Source organism: Diadema setosum, chromosome 15 (genome assembly GCF_964275005.1).
Source record: "Diadema setosum chromosome 15, eeDiaSeto1, whole genome shotgun sequence".
In the NCBI taxonomy this organism is placed as follows: Eukaryota; Metazoa; Echinodermata; class Echinoidea; order Diadematoida; family Diadematidae; genus Diadema; species Diadema setosum.
Window position 1 is genome coordinate 16,455,864 of NC_092699.1, and position 24,627 is coordinate 16,480,490.

The 24,627-nt window shown below is 39.0% G+C and overlaps 1 protein-coding gene across 1 annotated transcript in view; it reads left to right on the forward strand.

The window, feature by feature from the left end:
• Nucleotides 1-24,627, forward strand: part of LOC140238939 (von Willebrand factor A domain-containing protein 5B1-like) — a 106,811-nt gene that overhangs the window by 66,061 nt on the left and 16,123 nt on the right. Inside the window, exons 2-4 of the mRNA XM_072318835.1 lie at nucleotides 4,226-5,025; nucleotides 5,428-6,209; nucleotides 23,231-23,345. Coding sequence (XP_072174936.1) covers nucleotides 4,354-5,025; nucleotides 5,428-6,209; nucleotides 23,231-23,345 — 1,569 coding nt within the window. The 5' untranslated portion in view covers nucleotides 4,226-4,353. The remainder of the gene's footprint in view (nucleotides 1-4,225; nucleotides 5,026-5,427; nucleotides 6,210-23,230; nucleotides 23,346-24,627) is intronic.

Below are 24,627 nucleotides of genomic sequence, written 5' to 3' on the forward strand. Positions count from 1 at the left end.
CATACGTCATAACCTCTAGTAGTCTCCTCATCCAGCGGTTCCAACACCAAAACTTTAAAAATTCATAACTTTTGCATCGATTGTCCGATTTTTCTTCAAACTTTCACTGATGTGTTCTACTAATGTTGCTGCTTTCACTCAATCCACATTGCTCTTGGGGTTTATCTTCCCTTTAAAAACAAAACAAAACTAGGTTCATCATCAAATAAAGAAAAATGAAATTCTTACCTCCGCCAAGGAAAGAGGGTATGTTTTCATCAATGTTGATATAACTCAAAAAGTAGTAAACAGATTTGGATGAAACTTACTGAGAATGTTGATAATGATGCAAGAAACAGATAATTAAATTTTGGTGGTGACATGGGTATTTTTGTGGATTTTATGAAGGATTTTCAATATTTTGGCAGGTAGGGTCAATGAACTTGGGAATTCAAGCTGCACATTTTTGATGTTTGCACATGTGCACTAAAGTGCATGCTTTGCTAGGGTGAGACGCTGCGCAGCTGGAAGCTGATGACATAACAAAAGGCTTCTATAATAAGAAACCGGGTGATTTTTTTAGCATGCATACTCACATAAGAGTGGAAATCACTTATCCCATTTTGGAGAACAAAATCGGTGGAATGAGCTGCTTGGCGGAGGCCTAAGCTCTCAGAGTGCTTCTGTAGTTTTTAATGATATCATACTTGTTCACAAGAACTACACCACAAGAAGTATCTATCCTTATATACTTAATCATTATCATTGTTTTGCGGCAGACTCAATCTCAAATATAAGAATGTGATAAAAAGGGATGTATTTTTTTTTTCATTTAAACTCTTCATCTGTGTCTTAAAGCCTTCATACCTCTCAGCAGTTCTGCAGTAATCTCATTCAATATTTTATGCATGCAGTTCAATATGTCTCATGCATCCAGCCGCCTCATGCTTAGCATATATGATCAGGTGTTAGCAATGCATAATTTATACAAGTCTAGCCTGGATCTGGCGTAGTTAAGTGTCAAGCAATAAATGGATATGGCACAGATATGCTCAGACATGGAATAGATGACAGTAATCTTCAATATTTCATGTTGTAAATGATGACACATAATGAATCGTTATGCCTACATCTGTCTAATATGACCAGTAGCCACCTGATCATTATCCCAAACTGATGCCATGCAAGGTTAGTGTTTGGTAATTTACAAATATCATGCATTAAATTAACTCATTCCTTACTGAAATTTGGGTATACCAAATTCCCATGGTGCCCACTCATAGACTGAAACTGAGGAAACCCAGTTTCCTAAAATGTACACAAGAGTGTCTGCATTCGTAGGCAAAATTCATATTTATTTACTAAGCAGAAAAATTACTTTTATTGAAATATTGTGTATTTCCTCTATCAATATCTGTTCCATTTCTGTCTTTGCATGCATTTTTGTGTAATTTACCTTATCTACTTTAGTAGTGTGCTTATTTTTGCTGCAGAACCCATAAGAAGGCATATAAAGCATATGATTCTGAGCTCAGTAGATTTTAACCCTATTTTGGTGCCTTTATAGTGCATAAAACATATTTTTCATTTTCCATTATTAACTGCATTTGCCTAGATGATTTCTGCTAAAGGACAGCAACATTGTATCCAAAAGGTCTAAAGATTCAAAGAAAATGAGTCTGAAGATTAGTCTAAGATCTGTAATTTTCAACTTAATAGGATTTTATCAATAAAGGCGATGATTTTCAGGTAATATCTGTCAATATTGTAACTGTTACTTTGCAAATAGTTTAAGGTTTATCTATCATACTTCTTTCAGAGTAAAATTACATTGAATTGAAAAACAAGAAAGTACTGTGAGTCCTTTCTTATTTTAGCTAATCATTAGTAGGTATCGCAGATATGAACGCTTTCTTTTTTCATATTATTGTGAAAGCTGTCCAGTACACCATAAAGATAAATATCAGAAAAAATATAATTCACATGACAGTGATGACCAAAAGACAGACTTGTACATGGACTTGATTAGATACACCTCTGTACATCTGTTAAGTATCTTTGCAACATTTCAAGATACAATTATGTTGGCACTCATGGGTCTTTTATTTGACCATCAAGAATGAGAGTGACAAAGGAAAGCAAATCTATCTAATTCATAGCCTGTAAAGCTTATAAACAATTCCATTTTTTTTTTGTCCTTAGTAACATATGTCGGTCAATTGACAATGAGTGCTCAGACTAAAAACTGGTGGCTATTGTGCCAGTTTTGCAAGCCATGCATTGCTCGCATTATTTCATCGCCTTTAGGCCTAAAAGCGTTGTGATACCTCGCAAACAGGCACTCTGTTGTCATGCCAACAGTGTCTATCCTTTGTCTTTGACTCTACAGGTTTCTCTTTGGCAGCGTTATGAAAAGTGATAATAACCATCGGTGGGTAGATTGTGGGCCCCTCACCGCACAGCTCTCTTAAAAGAGACAAGAGCTAATTGATTGATTGAATGTCAGAATCGGTTCTTGGAACCATTAAGTTGAGCTTAGGAGATTCATTATTCTTATTCACAGCTCTCTTAAAAGAAAGAGTTAATTGATTGATTAGGTGTCAAAACCAGTTCTTGGAACCACTAAAAGCTAGACTTTAATAGTAAATTTGTTATTCTAATTTCTGCTTTCCACGTGTAGTGTGAACATTCATCTATATATTTTTTCTCTGTGTGATGCAAGAACATGCAGTGCTATTAAAGTAAACTATACTTATGGTATCTGTAATAGAAACCTTATACAGGAGAACTGAGAACCCAGCCTTTATCTTTGTGACTGAATTGCCTAATATTCTTCATTAGTCTATGCTGTTCTCTGTCTGATTTGACCTTTTTTGAGTCTTCTAGAGTTTGCCAGACTTTTGCAAGTTCCTTTATTAAACTGGAAAAATATGACAGATTTAAAAAAAAAAAAAACAGTTAACATGTTTTATCTGTTGTCTCTTTTTCTCTGTGATGGTGTCGCTGCAAATGTTTGGTTCTCTGTCTAACCTTGTTTGTGGGAACCTGTCACAGATGTAAACTAGATACTGTACGTAATTAAGTGCGTGTGGGCGGGACTTAGTGCTGTTTCATATCAAATTCACAGATATTGGGCCTCAACATTTTGAATCCTTTAAGAGGTAATACACTTTGTATCTCTTTGAAGCGTGACCAATGGGAGGTGTTATTTACAGCTTAACGCTTTCAAGTGATCACTATAGCAGCATTGCTGTCACATTTCAGGGAGGAATTCCAAGTTCTGATTATTCTCCCTCTAGTTGTCTGTGGTGTAGTCAAGATGTTTCCTATTTGGCTCATTTTCAATACTAGGATAACATATGCTGTCACATGTGTGAGGATTTTTTTTTCTCTCCCTCAGGGAATATACTGGTAATCTTCCCCCCCCCCCCCATCTACTTCACAAGATTGTTCACTAATATAGATCTTCGAGTGTTTTGCAGGAGTTCCTCTCATAGACTTGAGTGTTTGCATATAGGTTACTGTTGATGCATGTGTATAATTGTTGCTAAACTATTTCTCTGGCCAATTTCTAATCTCATTAATTAGGAAAAAAATGGGTTTTGATACTTCTTAATACCTGTTTTTGATGATAGTATCTCCTCATAAAATCCTTGTGGTTGGCTATATTTAGGAGAGGCTCGTGCGGTGCCAGGTGACGTGTGAAGTGCTGCTGCACTCTTTTACGTGTGCATCGTGCTGTGGTGCAAGTGCATTCTCTGCTGTGTAGCTTCTAAGTTAAAGAGTTTTCAGGGAAGGATCAAGGTGGCACCCCCTGAATGATGCTAGGCATGCTACTATAAAAGCTGTGATTTTAGCGAATTTTGTGAATGACTGTTGGACCGCCAGTTTAACAGCACGCAAAAAAATTGCAAAAGGGACAACCATTAGTGCACTTTATGCGATAAGCCTCCGTGTAAAATTGTGAAAACATCTTGCAAAAATGTCTGTGACTTCCTCATTTGTGAAAATAACAGCTTTTACAGTAACAGGATTGCTTTACATTTCATGTTCGCAGACCTTGAGATTGGGAAGTTTATGGGTGTAGCAGTATCCATTGTGTGGCATAGTGCTTGAATACATGGTAGATTAGATTTGAAATCAAATCACAACTCATATACATCTACATCCATATGAACTATATATATTGCCTATAATTTTTGGAATAACAGTTCTCAATAATTTTGTCTATCATTGTCCTTCACAGGTAGAATCAACTGACGATCAAGTCAAAACCATGTGCTATTGTGGATTAAACACCTTCCAGACGGCAAGTTGTAACCCTGCGCAGGAGTGTCATAAATGAGCTGACCTTCCCTGACTCACTTACCCATCATGCCAGGGTTGATCAATCGCCACACAAGGGCTCCCTTGACCCTGCAGGCAGCCCGTGTGTCGGCATGCGTCAATGGCCTCTCCGTGGGGCTGGCGGCCTCACTGACCTATTTCAACCAGGAGGACCACGTAGTCGAGGGTGTCTTCGCCTTCAAGATGAATGAGAACACGACGGTCGCCGCCTTCGAGGCCCGCATGCTGCAGGGTCGCACCATCACGGTGCATCTCAAGGACCGGACACAGGTGGAGCACTTCAATGAGATCCTGACCGGCCGCGTTACCATGACGCCCAACCAGCCCAACGTCCTGCCGCCCGGAAAGTTCGCCCTGTCTGAGTTCCACAACGCCCGCGTCTTCTGCGCCAACCTGGGCACGATCCGGCCCCACGGCACAGTCACTATCCTCCTCAGTATTTCCTCGCTCCTGGGAACGGGCACACGGGGCGAGGCCAAGCTCCATGTACCCAGCGTCTTTACGCCTCGGTACAAGAAGCATACAGTCCGGGAAAATGCTCCCCAGCCCCAGCAGCTGCCTGCAAATACTACTCAGATGTCACAGTCATCATCGTCAGCATCCGGGAGTGCCTCTGACCACATGCACCGCTCGCTACTTGACATCACAGAGGAGGTTGGAGAGAATTTGCAGGAATACGAGTTTGAATTTCAGTTAGAGGTGAGCGGAGAATTGTCTTAAAGTAGTATACTTTAGTTTTGGATCTAAGAAGGGAAATGCAATTTTGGTGGAATAATTGCTAACTCAGATTAATGTAGACATTATAAGCTGATTTTGTGTCTTTAGAGAGGGACTTATTTTATATAGAATTACTTCAATGTTGTTTTCACTCTATTGAAAGCAAATAGAGTGTAATGGCTGGCTGTCTAGTTTTCTGTCAAATCTCTTTCAAACTAAAACTTAAATCTCGAATCTCTGAAGCATGATGTGATCATGATGGGGCTGTTGTGATAATTTAGTTGGATTTTTGTTTGGTGTAATGAGACCCCCCCCCCCCAAAAAAAAAAAAAAAAGAAACATAGAAATTTGATTTGTCTTATTTTTTAAAATTCCTCTTTTCAGATTAGAGCCCCCTCACTCCTTTCTGGAGTCTCAAGCTCTTCTCACGCCATTCGTGTTGACGCAGAGCCGTTTGCCTCCAATGCTTCCAATGTCTTTGTCACCCTTGCCGAGCCCCACCCCATGGACCGCGATCTCGCCATAACCATCCACTACCCAAAACCACATGTGCCAGTAGTCATTCTGGAACACGGTGACATCAGCCCAACGGCATACGAGCAGTTTGTGAAGACGGAGAACGAGTACAAGAATTCAGGAGACGACACGGAAGACAAAACGAGGACTTTCCTACAAAAGCGTCTACTGAAGGATGTGATGCACAACCCGGTGCTGATGCTCAATTACTGCCCGGACTTTGAGAAGTTGACACAGCAAATGCTAACCTATCGGTTTGATGTCCCCGGCGAGTACGTGCTGCTCGTTGACAGGAGCGGTAGCATGAGCGGGGAGTACATCGCCAACGCCCGCGAGACCTTGATGATGGTGCTAAAGAGCCTCCCGATGAACTGCCGCTTTAACATCATTGGATTTGGCTCGGCTTACAAACCCCTGTTCGAGTCGAGTCGCCCCTACACCCAGGACAATGTGAGTGAAGCCAGTGCCTACCTGCGGTGCATGCGCGCCGACCTCGGTAATGTGGCGAACCTCCTGGTGCCATTGCAGTGGGTGTATCGACATCCCGTGGTGCGGGGTTGCCCCCGCCAGATCTTCATCTTCACAGATGGAGGAGCCAACAACACTGCAGAGATTCTGGACTTGGTGCGCAGTAATGTTCCCCACACAAGGTAAGTGTCTTGAGCTCATTTCCTCATTAATTGCAGATGACTGTTTTCTTACATTCTTGTATTGTATCAGGACTATATTCAATCCCTATTTGGAGCAATAATTTACTCGTGTATATTTAAATGCGTGTATATGTATGCCTGTGTGTGTGTTTGCATAGAAATGTATTTGTGAATTTGTATATTTTTTGTTTTTCTGCTAATTTCATGTTGCACAAAATTTGCAAAAAATCATACTTATAAAACTTCCACATCTACTGGAGATTACTCTTTCTCATGTCCTCAGTTTCAAGGATGGCTATAGTGAATCTCTGTGTGGAGCATTAGTTTACTTATGTATGTTCAGGTGCACCCATGTGCGTGTGTGTGTGTGTGTGTGTTTGTATGCAAATGCATTCTTGAGTGTGCATACTGTTTTGCTAGTTTCATGCACACTGCTAAAATTTCCACATCTACTGTAGATGAATGTTTTTTTACATTCTCATTTTCCACTGTGGCTTTAATCAATCTCTACACAGAGCTATATTTTACTAGGAAATGAACACTTGTAAGCACATGTGTGTGTGTGTGTGTGTGTGTTTGCGAACACATAAGCTGCCTACTTCCAACCCACCCCCCCCCCCCACCATCACCTCCTAAGGCATCATGTTAAAGAAATTTACAATGTCAGCATTGACTGATCTACTGTGCCGGAGTAAATGGGCAGGAGCTGCGCTGATTATTCCGGAGGAAGTGGGGGTTCGTGCCTACTCAATAACCTCTTTGTACCCCGCAGCGGTCTGTCTAGCTCTTCAGTTTACCACCAAAGAGCATTTCCCGTGAGAGAGAAGACCACAGCCCATTAATGCACCTAGCGAGAAATACTTAATCTCTGTCTTAGTATCTCCTAGTCACAATTTCAGAGTGTGGGAGAGGTCCAGTGGTCTGACTTAACCATTTTTTTTTTTTTTAAATCTTAGACGGCAAACCAAGTTTTAAGTTTGGTGATTAGTGGTTTGATATTGTACTGGAAAATCAATTTTTGAAGTCACATCCTGTAGGCTGAATAGAATCTACAGACATTGCATGTTAATTTTCTATTTTTTTCTTGCTCAATTCCATTCCTTTCTCATGATTTCAACACTTATGTTTTGAGACTTTCCATTCTTTCTTTTTTGTGGGGGGGGGGGGATAAATCAAAGAACTACACACATTGTACAGAATCTTATTTCAAGATGTCAAACAATCACAGTGAAATATTGACTAAAGTCTATGTGCCGAAAGAATAAATAAAGTCTGTGTGCTGGTGACTATTTAATCCTAGTTCTTTTTTTCAAGTTCAAGTTCAAGTTCAAATTTATTTCGTTTTTACACAATGAAATGATATATAAACATAAATCTCACTTTCTTGAGTGACAGAAACAATGCCTATAAAGTTGTACAGAAAAAACAACAATAATTGAAAGACTTACAGTAGCGTTACATTGCAGTAGTTGCTGAGGTAACGAAAGTGAAATAATTGTAAATATGCACTGCGTGAAAAAAAACGAAGGGATCCACTAAAAAGACAATGCTTGTAGAGTGTGGGCCCCTCTTGGACTAAAAGCTCGATGCAAAAATTGATTGAAAACAGCAACAAAGCGGCACAAAAAGTTTGGCACAAAAAGTTTGGCAGCCCACTGAGAGACAGACGGACAAACAGTCACACACAAAACAACAACAAACAAAATAATAAGCATGAGGCAAAACTGGGACAGCAACAAGACTACTTATAGGAAAGAAAACTGACTTGACGACAATACAGGAAACAAGACTATAGCGCGACGAAGAGGTAACAAAATAGACAGGAATATGCAACAGGGACAACGATCCTCGGAGGTTTGAGGAAGAAAAAAGAAGAAGAAAAAAAGAAAAAAAGAATATACGACAAACCCTTCAACTGCGAACTATAGGTTAAAGAAAATCTAATCATAGTCATAGCTTAGGCAATGGTAGCAATAATAAGAAGAAATGCAGATTTTGTGGATGGGTAACAAAATAAGGCTATAAACTAATCCATTTCTGGGGGGTTGTCATTATAGGATTGTAAAAGAAAAATACCAAGAAATTTTAAAACATGACACACTTTCTAAATTACAATCATCCAGAACTGTTTCTGAATTCAAAGAATCAACAGTATTGCTGAAAAGCATAATTTTGTTTTTTGAACATTCAATGATAACTTTTTTTCAATTCTGCATTACCTTGTTGAACAAGAACATCGATATCATTTTTATACAGGTTAGGAAATTTCACTCTGACATTTTTTTTAAAATATGATTTCAATCTTCTGTGCTTGCAAAGATGTAGAAGTAGGCACCCTCCCTTGAAATATCATTAGGAGATTTTGAAAATTATATACAAAAGACTTGATAGAACACTAGCATATGCTGCTGCTCTTTATTCTTTCTTATTTTTACTCCCGATTCTTTGCCTACACATGTATGTGACCTGCATTCTATTGCATGTTCAAATTAATTGTATGTGTGTGTTTAAGAGGAATTATCTAAGATATTTGTAAAGAACTCAAAGAAGTTTGTAGACTGTAACTTGCTATTGTTGAGCAAAACCGATCTTTCCCAACATATACCAATATCTTTCCCCAGAGTTCTACTTTGCTTTAACAGTGTATGGATCTCATCAGCCACAAAGTCCTGGTGGCTGAAGCAATGGTGTCGGGGGCAATTAGATGATGACAAATTGACTCATGGAAAGGGCACCTTCAAAAATATCAACTTTGTTTGAAAACTGAACAGGATGTTTACACTGTGACGGAAGACACCAGTGACAGAAGCTTAAATGCCTAACGGAAGTCTTGGTGAAGATGTTGTGTCTGTTTGCCAACAGTAATTACTGATAGAGTATAACAAGTAATGGAAGATGGGATACAAGACAAATGCAGCAGCAATGTGTAAATGCCACGTTGATACACCCAAACCAAATGGCTTTTAAATTTTATGTGACGCCTGTTAGTCTTGCTGAAGCGAAGTTTGAATTAGGGAAACCTAAACAAGTATATAAATCAAGGTGTTGCAGTGTTGCAGTGTTGTAAGCTGATGTGGATGATACAAATGAGTAAGTTGCTTCCTGTTGGCATCGGTGCAATACACAGCTCGCCAACATCACGGTTGACATTTCTGATTTCCCAGCACTCCACGGATTGTTTGATTCGCCGAGGCCACTGTCACTCCAGATGGCAGTTGCCCGTGGCAACCGGACAGAAGATCGGCAATCGCCTGATTTCTGATTGGGGCTCCTGTCCACTCCAGAGATGCAATCTGCAAATTCGCCGAGTGGCAGAATGCGGATCGTCTCCATCTCTCGGGCTTGTAAAAATTCTTGAAGAAAGCGTGTTTTAGTGTCAACTGCCCAACCATGATGCAATTACCTCCAGGAAGTGATGTTGAAGGAGAGAAAAAAAATATTCTTTGAGGTCGTGCAAAGAAAGAGAGAGAAGGAGAGGGAGATGGAGGGAAGTAGTGAGGGAGAATTTCAAGCTATCAAGGCTTGAAATGCTAACTCAGTGTTTTGACCTGTTGGTGAACCAATGGCAGCATGCTGTCTTTGTGATTATTCACTATGGCGTGATTGAGATGCCATCCCGTTTTAATATCACTTTCCCTTTTCCAAAGTTTGCCGTTCATGCTTCAAGGATAGCTACCCAATCATTCCATATGAACTTATGAAGACTTTAAGAAGGATATCAAAAGACACATATGATATGAGAATATGTATCCTCATAACTATACTTTAAAACCCCAAACTTTCGTGTGCATGAAATTTGTGCAAATTTTGCAAGAAGCCAAGATTTGTGAAATCAAATGCACACAAAAGTTTTGACTTCTCTACTGACATTGAATATCAGTGGCAATTCAAGAAAAGATAATGCATAAAAGAGGCTGTCAGCTCCAATTCGGTCAAATTTCAAATTTCGTGCAGCCAGTATTTCTGGTTTTACAGTACATTGTTGTAGGTGAATACATTATTGAGTTATCTACAATATTCGAAACAATTCCTGGTATTGCACTTTGATTGTTGAATACGTTTCTATAAAAGACACAAAACATAAAATACAGAGTGAGCTAACATCAGCAGTGATATAGACACAATAATTTCCTTATTTTTTTTTTTTTTTTTTTACAAATGTGCAGAACATAAAAATGATATTGATCAAGCATATCCTGCAAGAGAACGACTCCTCATTAACCTGTTAAAGACGAGTCCCAAGTATACTTGGGCAGGTGTCTTTGGGAAATGCGTGTCATAGCAAAATCAGACCATCCTCAATGGGTTTATAAAGACAGCTATTTTTTACAGGGACTTTTCAAAGTTTGATGGTCCAGATTAAAGCATTTCGGTATGAATACATCAGATATCTGCAACTTCCATGGAACTGACACAGTGCGGAAGTGAGGTATAGGAAGAGAAAGAGGGGGGGGGGGCGGGGAGGGGAGAAGGAACAAAATGATGAGGGAAAGGAGACAACTTGATAAAACCTAAAACATATGGAAAACTTTCGCACGATTTCGCGCATTTAGGGTTGACAGACCAGAGTGCACGTAGTCGCCGAGAGCCAACTGCCGAGTGCACTCGAGCATAATATGGGAAGGAGCGGACTCGTCCATTGTACGGGAATCGGGAGAACCGTGCGTGTGCTTATTGGAGGGACAGAATACGTCTTTCAAGACAATAGCAGATCTGTACTACCATTTGTTTTTTCGGACTAGTTTAATAGTTGAACATGTATGCATTACGAACAATGTAAAAATAACGGCATTTCCATTTCACCACACAAGTTGATCATTCACGAGCACACACACCAACGCGTACAGTATCTACATAATGGGTTCACACACCCCTGTTGATTTAATGGGACTGAACCATGGTCTGTTCAAGCACGGCTTGTTGCAACCTCAAGTCATCTCTGCAGAGCAAAATACGCATGATGATCCTTGAATTTGGCAATATTTAGCTCTGAAAGAAGTGGTAATACACTCTGCCGGATTGTCAGAATATTAATAAAGACTAATCTATTATAATGTGGACGAAAGACGATTCAAAAGGCATGATATCCAGCGAAAATTGTAAATAACTTGAACTCTCCCGCCTTCGTTTCACAGCACAAACACAATCGTTTGTTTACGCACACTCGTCCGTTTCCGTAAGCATTAGGGGAATTGTGTACAATGGACAGCACAAGAGCTCGCACGCTTTAGCAAAGTCACAAGCAGTTTTGTAAAACATTCTTTGATTTGACAAGAAAAGTGCCCTAATTTCTCTCTGACCAATCAAAGCAAGTTATACATCACTGAAGAGCCCAAACATTCTACTTCATTTTGAAGTGCGAGGGTAAACAATTCCACCAAGCTTCCGTGGTACAGCCTGTGATTTATATGGGCATGTCCGAAAATTATGGCTTATTTTGGGTACTCCGCCATAGACAAACTCAAGATTTGGTGATTTGAAGCAGAATTTCAGAGGAAAAGTGCCCTAATTTCCCCAAACCTATTTTTTGGGGAAATACACGGAGTAGAAAGAGGGTACATTCTAGTTTCATTTGGAGTGCGAGGGTTTTGAATTCATAGCCATGTTTTTTGTGCAGAGCTATTTTTGTCCCAAAGGAGGGGGATATGACGCGTCTTTTCACGTGTTATAAGCACCGGTGCTCTCGCTCCGGAGCAAATGCGCGCAAGTTTTCCATATGTTAGCTATTAAATGCTCCATCCTACTGCGGAAGCACATGTCTTAAGAAACAAGGCACCAAAACAGGTTAATAATAGCATTCTTTATCACGGCGACCGGAATGTGTTATGATGTGCATGGTAACCGCACAGCTGTGACTTTAAGATCCGTTTCTAAAGCAGACATACACACAAGGTAATACATCTGCTCCCAGTCAGACTGATTTCAAGAATAACCTGCCTTTGATGGAGTGCATCTAGTCGAGTGTAGTCGCTGCCACTGTACATGGTTACTGCGCAGCTGTGACAGTGCACATTTCATAGCAACGATGCATCCATAAGTGAGTAAGGTCCCAGCTTGTCCCGCCACGATGGGCCAAAGATGAAAGGATGACTTTCCTTTTAACTCTTTATATGCCATGGTGTAAACCCCCTGAGTGCCACATTATTCTGAGGCTTCAATGTAGTTATGCTTTGGAAAAAACATTTTGTTTTTCAAATCCGTGTAGCCTTTATAGATTTAACTTTGTTGCCATGGACATGTAAGGAGCAAAGTTGGAGAGGAAAGGCCACGGTTTGTTTTTGATGTAAATTGTATGACCAAAATGTGTGATTGCTTTGCCCTGTAGCTCATACATAATTAAAGAGGCATGACTTTTGCACACAAAATAGTGATAGAAACTTAGAATCTACTCGCAAATCCAGTAGGGGTTATACCCCTTGATAGTCACTCATTGCATTAAATACAAGCTACATGGGACTGGAATGGAATCGCCAGAAACGTGTTCATTTTACTGCGGCATTTGGCTATCTATCGTTCAGTTTGGGCGGGTTTGAGTAGAATATGCGAAGTTGGCATGCCATCGACAGGCGTGCGAACATGGCACATAAAGAATTGATGAGGAGGTGGAAAGATGTGACAAAATTATGCGTTTTGTTGAGATGATTAAGGTATCTTCTTACCATGAAATAAAGTGAAATAAGATAAAATGAAATAAGTTGAATTCATCATCAGGAAATAAAAATATGACTCCCCAAAAGATAAGAATGATAAATGTAAATGTCTCTTCATCCATATCTCATATCTCTGTTCATATTTTCTTCTGCCTTCTCTACACAATGAGTATCTAATTTATGATGGCATTACAAAAAGTGCGGTGACATCCTCCATAGGAAATGAGCGTTTTTAAATGCACCGCGCAGAGCGCGCAATCAGGTATAGGACATTTACATGGACTCTCAAATTTACGAACTCATACCTCCCAGAATATGTCTTTTTGCTTCAATGCACCTGGTTTTTATGAAAATCTAGATTTCGAGCTTGCTTTACATACCTCATTTGTAGAGTTTTGTGAAAATTTTACATTGGTACCTTTCGAGTTGAAAATTAGGTGTCATTTCTCACTCAAACGCGATCAGCTCTACGACAACACGCAATTTTACATTGACGGCGCAGTGTGCCAACTGTGAGCCTGAAGGCCATTTTGGGAGGGTTATTTTACTGCCATACCTGTTGTATTTGTACAATGCACCTGTCTAGTAAGTTGCAGCGAATACTCACGTGTATTCATACTGAGTTTGGAGGAATTTTGTGAAAACTCGCCATAGGTACCTTTTCAATATTCATAAACCAGGTCAGTTTAGCCCTGAGTGATTAACCCACCAATATGTTCATACACTAAAGTACTTGCGTGCTTCTCACTTGAATACGCTACGCTGATTGGCTAAATGTCATTGGCCTTACGAGGTCGCATCGGGTCAACGCGTGATCGTGACTTAGCGCGTATGCAAATTTGTGATGTGACAATTATCGTATAGGTGCGCATGTCTGTATTACTATTTAGATTTCATTAATACGTTAGCTCAATGTAGCATTTGTGGCGTGTGATTGCATCATGAATATGTATTATTCTTTAACGCTCAACGCACTGTGATAGGTGGTATGCAAATGACGGATCTACGTCATAGCTCATTATCTGTTTGTCACCGTTCGCGTGTAGACTTTTTGTAATGGATGCCGGCACATTAGACGTGATCTTATTGTTGTTATTACTACTGCTATTTAAAAAAAAAAAAAGATCTAGTGCAAGCGGGTAAAAAACAAATAAAACTTGGATGGTGAGGGATTAACTGAGCAATGAAATCAATCATGCGTGGCAAATAATCTGCCCGAATTAAAAGGTAGCAAACCTTTACTGAATGCACATTGCACCCTAATGTGTACTCACAACCACAATCGTGAGGCTCTGCTGTAGATGCATAACGTTCAATTCAATTCATATTTTATTTCATTTTTCAACAAGAACATAGACATTTCACTTTCTTTAGTAACAGAATAAGGTTTTATAAGCAACACAAAGCAAACTGAGAAGAGTATACAATTATTGTGGAACCTTTTATAGTAATTATGTATTGTCTTGAAAACTGAAATGATGAAAATGACATAACTAAAGCAAACTGCAAAATACAGAGGGATCTACTAAAAAAAAAAGCATGTTGAATGTGGGCTTTTCAGGTAAGGAACATAAATAGAAAAAGAGACTGATGCACAAAGAAAAATGACGGTCTGGAAGCCCACTGAAAAGGCAGAGTAGCAAACAGACACATGCACGTACACACACGCAAATGAACATGAAATGAGACTGGGACAACAATGGAACTAATATAGGTAGACTAAGAGACAAGACAGAATGAGACAAGTCTAACATGACAGGGAGACAACACAGCAGACAAAAAGGCACAAATTGATGTGCAGTGTGCGGGGGTATTAGAAAGGAATGGGTGGATTCATATTTGATGGGGATGTTGATGACCAGAAATGCCTATAAGATGATAAGATAAGAGAAGAAAAAGTGAGAAAAAGAGAAAGAGATGGAGAGAGGGGGAGACGGACAGATTGACAGTGGGAAAAGAAATATGTCATTTATATATATATATATATATATATATATATATATATATATATATATATATATATTTACATATATATGTTTGTGTACATAAACTATTTTCTTCTTTTACATAACTGTCTCAATTCCAATTTGCTCATAGGATCGGAAGAGATGTATGTCATTACCATAGTAATGAAGCAGCCAGCTTGCAGCTAATGCGCTTGAGCTCTCAGTCTTGGCACAGGAAATATGCCAGGAAGCCGCAAAAAACAGCGACGACAACAACAAAAAGAAAACAGAGAGCAGCCCAAATTGAAGGGATATGCAACCTTCCATGGTGCTCTGGCTACTCTTATTCACTGCTGAGTAGTGGAGTTTGGTCTGGAAGCTGGTAGAGGGCCTGAAGTGAATGTCCCTTGTATTGCTTCAAATGACATTAAACCATCAGCGGTATCATCAATTTCATCGGAAATGACATTATATCTTCGCCGGTGCTTGAAGAAGGGTGATTTGCAGAGCGGCCTTGAGATGGGGTCTGAATTTTCCCTTTTATCTTCAGGCTTTACGCAGTCAAATGGGGAGTTATTTTTGTCAGGACATAATGGTGGGGGGGGGGGGGGGAGGTTGATAGTCAAGGTACGCCATGCTTTCAGTGGTGCCTGGAAATGTGATAGTGTAATGAACCCTTGGGAAGGCAATCAGGACAGAAGGTGATAAGTTAAAGAACAAACACAAACAAACAAAAAATTCAAACAGCAAGCTTTCTCTCCTCATAATATTGAGGTCCTTTGTCTGGCCTTTACATGTAGAATCATCTGATGTGCATTATGTCATTCAAAAGTTTACAGAACCAGTGTGTTATAAAACAGTCATATCAGTGCACTGCATCAAACTAGAAAGCAGATGGGCTTCATCTTTAATGCAAAAGAAAAAAGAAGAAGAAGAGGAGTAATGTAGTAGTGTGGTTAGTTAATGTATCTCTAAATCCCGTAGGATTCAGGGAATCAGAAAAAAGTGCTATATAATGGTATCTACTTTAAAAACCACCATTCTTGGGTTGGTTTTTTTTTCTTTCTCTCTTGTTGGGAATGCCAGAAAACTATTAAGCATCCCAAAATGAAAATTAATGCGGTGGAAGTGATCCAATGACTTTCTGCTCTGCCTTCCCTCCAAGGGCTATAAATTATTCATTCTCATTACTCATTACTCACTGACAGTGATTCCTTCCCCACCCCCAACTGCAAGCCCCCCCCCCCCCAGCAACCCCCCTAAGTAGAGCATCTCTTCATCATTTTAAATTCACTTGTTTTGCCTGAGTGGGCATGGATAGGTTGAGGAGCTGCGCTGATGTGGATGAGTCAGTTCCCGTGTCTTCATGAACCAGGAATACGTAGGTACCGCCCTCACATCCACTCATTTCCCTCCCGTCATCCTCAATTTTGGGCCTATATCACCCCTCCCATATCACTCCTTCCACATATATCCTGTTCTACATCACCCCATCCCACATTTCTCCTCATATATCACCATTTTATGAGAGCATTATTCTTTTTTTTTTGTGATGAATGAAAGAAGAAACTTCATTCAACCTGTGTTCCCATATAAGATGAAAATGCCTATTTTTTTTTTCTACCATATCTGTTATTCCTATTAACCGAGTTCTAGGGTTGGCATGTATGTTGAAGGGTTAGTGAAGTCAAAGTAAGGAAGATATAACTTCAGAATGTCCCATATGTAGTCTAGCACTCACATGAAGACACCTACCCACACATGATATATATAACGATTTCATAAATATGTTTGCCACGTTAGTACTTATGTGTGCAAATGTGATGTATCCTCAGGAAAGACATGTAATGTCAGGAAAATGGGTTTTGGCACATATAAATTTGTCAGATGCTAAGATTTAAATTCAGGAATATATGATTTGCCTGATTCTGCCACATTAGTGCTTATGTGTGTAAATGTGATGCATCCTCAGGAAAGACATATGTGACCCGCTACAACAAAAAGGTCCTACAGTCGCGCACGGTCGAAGCCGTGAAAATCGTGTTTGAAGTCAGAGCATTAAAATTGGTCAAAACTTGCTATTTTCTGATTTTGATATATCATTGAAGTCTAACATGTCTTCTATCATCTGCCGAAATTTTGAAGCAAAATGATCAAAGAAAAGACCAAAAAATAGCGTTTTTCTGAGCCATGTTTTTTGGCGTTTCAACGAAGCAGAAACTGGTTCGAAAATTTGGATTGAGCGCCACAGATAGGTTCCGCCCCTAACAACGACCAAAGTGATCTCATTGGTCAGTTTGCTGCTTGCTGCTAACCGAAGCGTGAAGCTCGCACACTGCCCAGTCGACTGGTGCGTGCGGGCGGGGTGCGCAATGCTCAGCCGCCTCTCACATCCTGGTCACTGATTGGTTGGTGAGGAGACCGCCGACGCTGATGTGCTTGAATGAACTCTTCGGGGGTTGTTAGGGCTTACCTTCTAATGTCCGAAGGTGAAAACTGACTTGCGTGTCCCTTGATCGCGATTGCGTCGAGAGGATGACTTATAGGGCGCTTTTCTCGAAACAGTGATTTTCCAGACGTCTCGACATGCTCTCTTTTAAACATCGATATCTCCGCAGCCGATTGTTTTTATAAAATGTGTTATATATCAATTTAAAGCAGAAAGATTAGGGGATTTTATCATGCAATTTTCGACTAATCGACCTCGCCCGACTTTAGGATCATTTTGTTGTAGCGGGTCACATATAATGTCAGGAAAATGGGTTTTGGCATGTATAAATTTGTCAGATGCTAAGCTTTAAATTCAGGAATATATGATTTGCCTGACTTCATTAGAAGGAAAATATTTATTAAAAGAAACAAAAGTTAGAAAACTGTAAAGCTTATATTGCCAAAGTTGGCTTAAAGCACTTTTGTCTTCCTTTAAAGGGATTGTACAGTACTGGTTTAGGTGAGGATTCAGCTTGTAATGTTTTGCAAGATATTTAGAAACCACTCTATGAAATGTAAAGAGCATACAATTCTAAAGGGAATCATCAGTTTTGAAATGACTGAGGTATCCAAAAACAAGGTAAAACTAAGAGATCCTAATAAAAGCCGTGGCCTGTCAATTTTATTAGGATCGCCCTTTTTTTGGGTATCTCAGCCATTTCAAGACCAATTTTTATCAAATAAATGTTGACTCCTTCTTGGAATTACATGCTCTTTCATATTTCATAAGAGGTTTCTCATTATCTCACCTAAAAAATTTTATAAACTTGAAGCTAAGTCTCAACCAAAACTATACAGTCCGGTTAATGATCTCCGACTGTATAAAGGCAAAGTGATAATGCACTACAAATGTTTGCTGTGTGTTAGAAGCTGAAATGTGTGTCGCTACATGCGAACCATTATTGAAGCAGAAAGAGAAATAAAAAAGAACAAGAACAAGATGGAGGCACCTGAGCCGGTCAGAGCTGGATTGATTCACACCTCTGATCACCTCGGTAATTGAGGATTTGAAGAAAACAAGTGTCTACTGCTAGTTGCCATCTGGCTGTAAAAATAGAAGCAGGTATCCTTCTCTGCCCCTTTCTATCACTTCTGTCCAATCTTCTCTCACAATCTCTCTTCTCGTGGTTTTTTATTGCCTGGTGCAGCTGCCATAGGTCAATGTAGGGGTGATAGAGGCATGATGACTGAGGTATTTACAGGATCAGCCTTGATGACATCATTGTGACGGAACCAATACAGGGCTTGTGTAGTCGATATTGTGAACCCTTTAAACAAAACCTACTAAAACAACTAGGATTACAGGATCAGGATCAAACAGGATCAGGCTTGATGACATCATCACGAGGGAACCAGTGAGGGGCTCGTGTTGTAGATATTGTGAACCCTTCAAATAAAATTTACTTAAATAGGATCACTGGATCAGGATCAGGATCAAACAGGATCAGATCTGATAACATCATCATGAGGAAACCAATGAGGGGCTCGTGTAGTAGATATTGTGAACCCTTCAATTAAATTTACTTAAACAAATGGGATCACTGGATCAGGATCAGGATCGGGCCTGATGACATCATTGCGAGGAACCAATGAGGGTCTCATGTAGTAGATATTGTGAACCCTTCCAACAAAACCTACTAAAACTAGGATGACAGGATCAGGATCATGTTCAAACAGGATCAGGTCTGATGACATCATAATGAGGAAACCAATGAGTTGCTTGTGTAGCAGATACTGTGAACCCTTTGAATAAACGGTACTTAAACAAATAGGATTACAGGACCATACAGGATCAGGCCTGATGACATCATGAGGGAACCAATGATTGATTTTTTGTAGTAGATAATGTGAACCCTAGCAAACAAAACCTACTAAAACACTTAGTGACAGTGGCAATCATGCTTGAAAAATACTCAAAAATAGAATGTGCTTAATGAGTTTGCCAAGTTTCTGATATATCCTTAAACTAGAGTACTAAACACACAGTATGATCATACTGATATCGTAATCATCTACAATATCTAGAGACATAAAGACAGACATACAGAAGACATGAATATAAGGAAACTGAGCCATGGCTGAAACAGGTACACATTTCTTTGTTTGTAGTGGAATTGCAGGTAATGGAGATGATATATTAAACTAAAGTAAAGAATAGGGAGAGATTGCTTACAGTCAAACGATTAAAGATGGTACAAATAAGATGTTTGAGGCTAGCAGAGGGGAATGATATATATTGCGAGAAACAGAAGAGATGGCTGAAAGGTTGAAAATATAATTTAAGATGGCTATAACAATGGGAATTGTGGATTGAAACCCGCTGGAGAGAAAGAAAGCTTAGCGAGGAATGGAAAAGAGCAGTGGTGAAGTAAATCAAAGATGTGCAAGGATAATAGAAGGTGCAGAAGAAATGGACATAACAGAGAGAAGAGACATGTAGTTGTATGAGTGTTTTGAGGTAGCGGGGGGGGGGGTGGGGGTGAGAAAATGAGAATAGAGGCGGAAGAAGAAAGCAATGGAAAATCAATGCCTTGTAGAAACAGGACCTGTCAAGCATACATATTGATCAGCAGGTGGGAATTAGGAGTGTCGCTGCTGGAGGTGCAGACCGGTAGGGAGACGGGGAAACGGCATCACAGAATGACGTCACGGACTCACATGGACACGCTCATCCTGAACAGGAACACCAGTCAATACCCTTGAGATATAAAATCCCAACTCCTGTGTGATGATTTTTAATTCCCTCCTTCTCTCCCTCCCTCTCCCTTTCCTTCACTCATTTTCTCTCTCTCTCTTCTTTTCAGATTCTCTGTATTGACTTGTTTCTCAGTCTTTCAGCCTATTTGCCTCTGTCTTTCTTCCACTTTGTCACTTTTGTTCTGTATCTCTCCTACTCTGTTGTTCTGTCTATCTTCAAAAAACATCTAAAAACCCACTTGTTCCGTTAATATCAATAATCCACTGGTAAAGCGCATTTGAACATGTATGTCTATGGAAAATGCGCTATATAAATGTATTATTATTATTATTATTATTATTATTATCTCCCTTTCAAATAATCTCTATTTCCCAGTCTCCTTTTTTCTCTGCTTTTCTGTCTGTTTGTTCTTCTCTCCATTCCTCCCCTCTGTCGCTTTTTTTATCTGTTTATCTTTCGCTTTTAATGCATTTTAATCCTTTCAGTGCTCATTCTTTCCATTTGTTAATCTCTCTCTGTTTCACTGTATCCCTGTTTGTTTGTTTATTTGTTTGTGTCTTTGTATTTCTTTCCTGCTTTCTGTTAGTCTTGCTCTCTCTCTTTGACTTTTTTTTTATCTCTCTCTCTTTCTTTCTGCCCTTTTGTCTGCCAATATCTTTCTTTTACTCTGAGTCTCTCTTTGTCTGTATGTTTGTGTCTTTTTGCTGCTCATTCTCTTTGTTTTTTTTTAACTCCCTGTCTTTGTTTTTCTCTCTCCCCACTGTCTTTTTGTCTTTTTTTTTCTATCTCTCTCTATCCTTTCTGTCTTGCAATTTTTATATCTTTCTGTTATTCTATGTGTCTCTCTTGGTGTCTTTATGTCCTTTTGCTACTCATTCTCCTGTCAGGATTATCTATCCCCCCATCTCATTGTATTTTTCTTTGTCGGTGTGTTTGCATCCTTTTATTTGCTTATACTCTCTCTCTCTATTGATTGTCTATCTATCTCTATCTATCTTTCTATTTCTATCTATCTATCTATCTATCTACCTCTATCTCTATTTCTATTTCTAATTCTATCTCTCTATCTCTATCTCTATCTCTATATCTATCTCTCTATCTCTCTCTATCAGATAGATAGTTCTATTGCTATCTCTGTCTCTATGTCTATTTCTATCTCTCTATTCTCTATTGCTATCTCTATTCTCTATCTCCATCTCTCTCTCTATCTCTGTCTCTATTTCAATTTCTATTCTCTATCTCTGTCTCTATCTCTATCTCTATCTCTGTGTCTGTCTCTATCTCTATCTCTACCTCTACCTCTACCTCTACCTCTATCTCTATCTCTATCTCTATCTCATCTCTATCTCTATCTCTATCTCTATCTCTATCTCTATCTCTATCTCTATCTCTATCTCTATCTCTATCTCTATCTCTATCTCTCTATCTCTCTTCTTGAATCTCAATCATTTTCATCTCTCACTTAACTTGAGAGAAGCATGCAGGCAGAGTTGTGGATGATGAGAAGTAGGTTTGCTCCAATCTATTTTTGGGTGGTGTAATTTTCTCTATTCTCCGTGCCTTGCTGAACTGATTTGCTCATGGACCTGTTGATGTTCTTTGCTTGATCAGGGATGGACACTAACCTCCATGTTTTGGTTTCACTTCAATTAATGCCATCTCTTTTCAGGCCTCTGGAGCACAGTGTTTTATCAAAGAAATTTAGATGCCATCTTTTCCGATTGCCAAATGGACAAAAATAGATGCCGACTCTTCCCCAAGAGGAAGCTATTACTTTTGATCCCATTTAGAATTATATTTGCCCAAGCAAGCTAAAATTGTTCTTTGGTTGCTCTCATTGTTTTTTGTTTTTGTTTTTTTATTTCTCTAGTACTAGCATTCTTTTGTTAGGTGATATGGCCAATGGGTGTTAATGCAGCATGCTGGATATTTTGAGTTTTTCCTATTATTATTCATAAGAGTGTCCTATCAAGCGATACTTTATTTTCCTTGAAATGGCTGTTACTCCTTAATATATCTCTGTTTTTCTGTCTGTTCAAAGTACCCTTGTATTGTCGCAGTTTGTCCTAGAATCTCAAACTGATTAGACCTGAAATATATCAGACAGTTCATTTCTTTTTTTCTTTGCTCTGCCAAAATACTTCAGAAGTGTGTATTTGCCTCGTAAGGTTAACCAGACAGCTTCGGAGAAGGCAATTTGTTTTGAATTCCTTTTCATTCTGTTTCACAGCCTGTGAAGCTTTCAGGTCTGAAGCACTCATTTTTTTTTTTCATACCAATGCAAAATGATGATCAGCTCTGTATTGAGGCAATATATGAAGAGTTTGCTTGCAAAAACCGATAAGTCCATATTTGCCAAATGGAGATATTTCCGATTAAAGTTCAAGAAAAATAAAGAGAATAATAAGAAATTTTTTGTTTCTTTTGACCATAACTTCAAAAATATACCTTTATATGTAGTGACCAATGTATCATTTAAAAGGTATTATTTTGTACTTTTTGACAGAGATCGTACTTCAAAATCTTCAAAAATGGACTTATCGGTTTTTGCAAACAAACCATTCATATTTATGTGTGTGTTTGTGTGTGTGCATCAACATTTGTTAAGTGGATGTATCAGTAGTAGAAGTCATGTGATCTTTTTGTTATTTTTTTCCGTGTCTATTGGGACAAGTGAATTATTGACCCCATTAACACGTTGAGGATGAGTTCCGAGAATATTTGGGCAGGTGTCTATGGGAAAGCGTGTTGTAGCAAAATCAAACCGTCCTCAATGGGTTAAGGACGAGTCCTGAGTAAACTCGGGCAGGTGTCTATGGGAAATGCATGTTGTTGTACATTAATCATCCTGTCCTCAATGGGTTAAAGAACACTTTGATTACATGATGGTACTGTTTGAAGTCCTCTGAGTGATCAGTCATGTACAAAGAATGACAAAGCTGAGTTTGATATAGCACCAACCTGCAAAAGTATAGATTTAGTTCCATATCAGCAAAGCACACCAACAGCGACCTTATGTCACTCAATATTTACCTCTGGTACCTTCTTCACCATGCTTGGACTTTAACTTGTTGAAGACTAGTCCCAAGAATACTCCAGCAGGTGTCTATGGCAAATGCATGTTAGAGCAGAATTAGCTCATCCTTAACAGGTTAAGGTACTATTTTCCCATCTTTCTCCATGAGACAGCACTTTCACATTCTACCTTTTTTTTTTTGCCATTGTTCTACTCAATAGGGTGCATGCATTTGGGGTTGGCGAGAATGCATCACGCCGATTGATCCGCGGTATTGCATCAGCAGGAAGAGGTAGAGCTGAGTTTATCGCTACAGGAGAGCGTATGCAAAGCAAGGTAATCCACACCCCTCCCCTCTCCCCTTTGTAACTTGAGATTTTGAGAGATAGGATAGCGTGTGTTCAGACTTATTCATCCTGGAGGGGTTTTTTTCGTATTGCATTGACTGGTAAGTTTAAATGCGCAACATTTCTTTTCTTGATATGAAGAAACATGTGTCTCCTTCAAAAAAAAAAATCAAACTATACTAGGGTCCTCTTAACAAGATTATAGTATCATAGCGATAGAAAGGGGAGTCTTGTTAAATTACAAAAGTAAATGAAGCTGAAGTTTTCCTCTAACCTCATAGGCCATCCTGAATTCTCTATTAGAATTGATATCATAGGTGTTACACTGCTTGGTTACCCAACTGAAGTCTTGTCATGAGTATGTACTCAGGCAAATTTCTATGGGAAATGCATGTTATAGCAAAACCAGTTCATCCTCAATAGGTTAAATGGCATATGCTGTGACATTATCCTCCTTGAAAGAAAAAAAAAATAGGCAGCCTAAATTAAAAAGAAGAAATGCAAGAACAAATTATGTAAAAAAAAAAAAAAAAGCCACAGACATAACTACAATATATGTGTAGCTCCAGTGCATTGTTTTTGACATTTTGTTATCACTGGTAGATATGAATATATTATACTACAGATCAATGTGAAAGCAAAGATTAGAGTAAATAGGTGTATACAAGTGTGCGTGTAAATTTGTATGAATTGTTCCCCCCCCCCCTCTCTCTGTATATATATGCAAGACATGTATCTTACTTGTTTTCCTTGGATGCAGGCATTGACATACATGTAGATACCCTGGAATTTTCTAATCATGCAGACCTTGACATCCTCAATTATAGCAAAATTCCTGGCCTTATTTTGTCGCTGCAGTCTTGGATTGGATGATGTTATTGATATCATGTGTTGTATTCCTGGTCTAATGCAGACTTTGAAAATAGATAAATATTTTCCTTTTTTATGCATGCGTTGATATTTACAGTTTTAGGAGTCAACACATAATATGACAGGTTGTATGATTAGGACATCAACCAATCGTGAACAAACTTTTTTTTTTTTGTGAGTTATATCATCAAAGAGAAATGCAACTAGCATTAATATCCAAATATATAGCCCGTGTTCAATATTGCTCATCATAATTGAATGACTCAAATGGAGAAATATGCAATATTAAGCTATGTCCTTGTATATAAGTATGTATATTCAGACATTTGCATGTATTTTGTATACATGGAAACATGCATGGATACATATACATGTACGTATATATAAAACATTTTGCATTC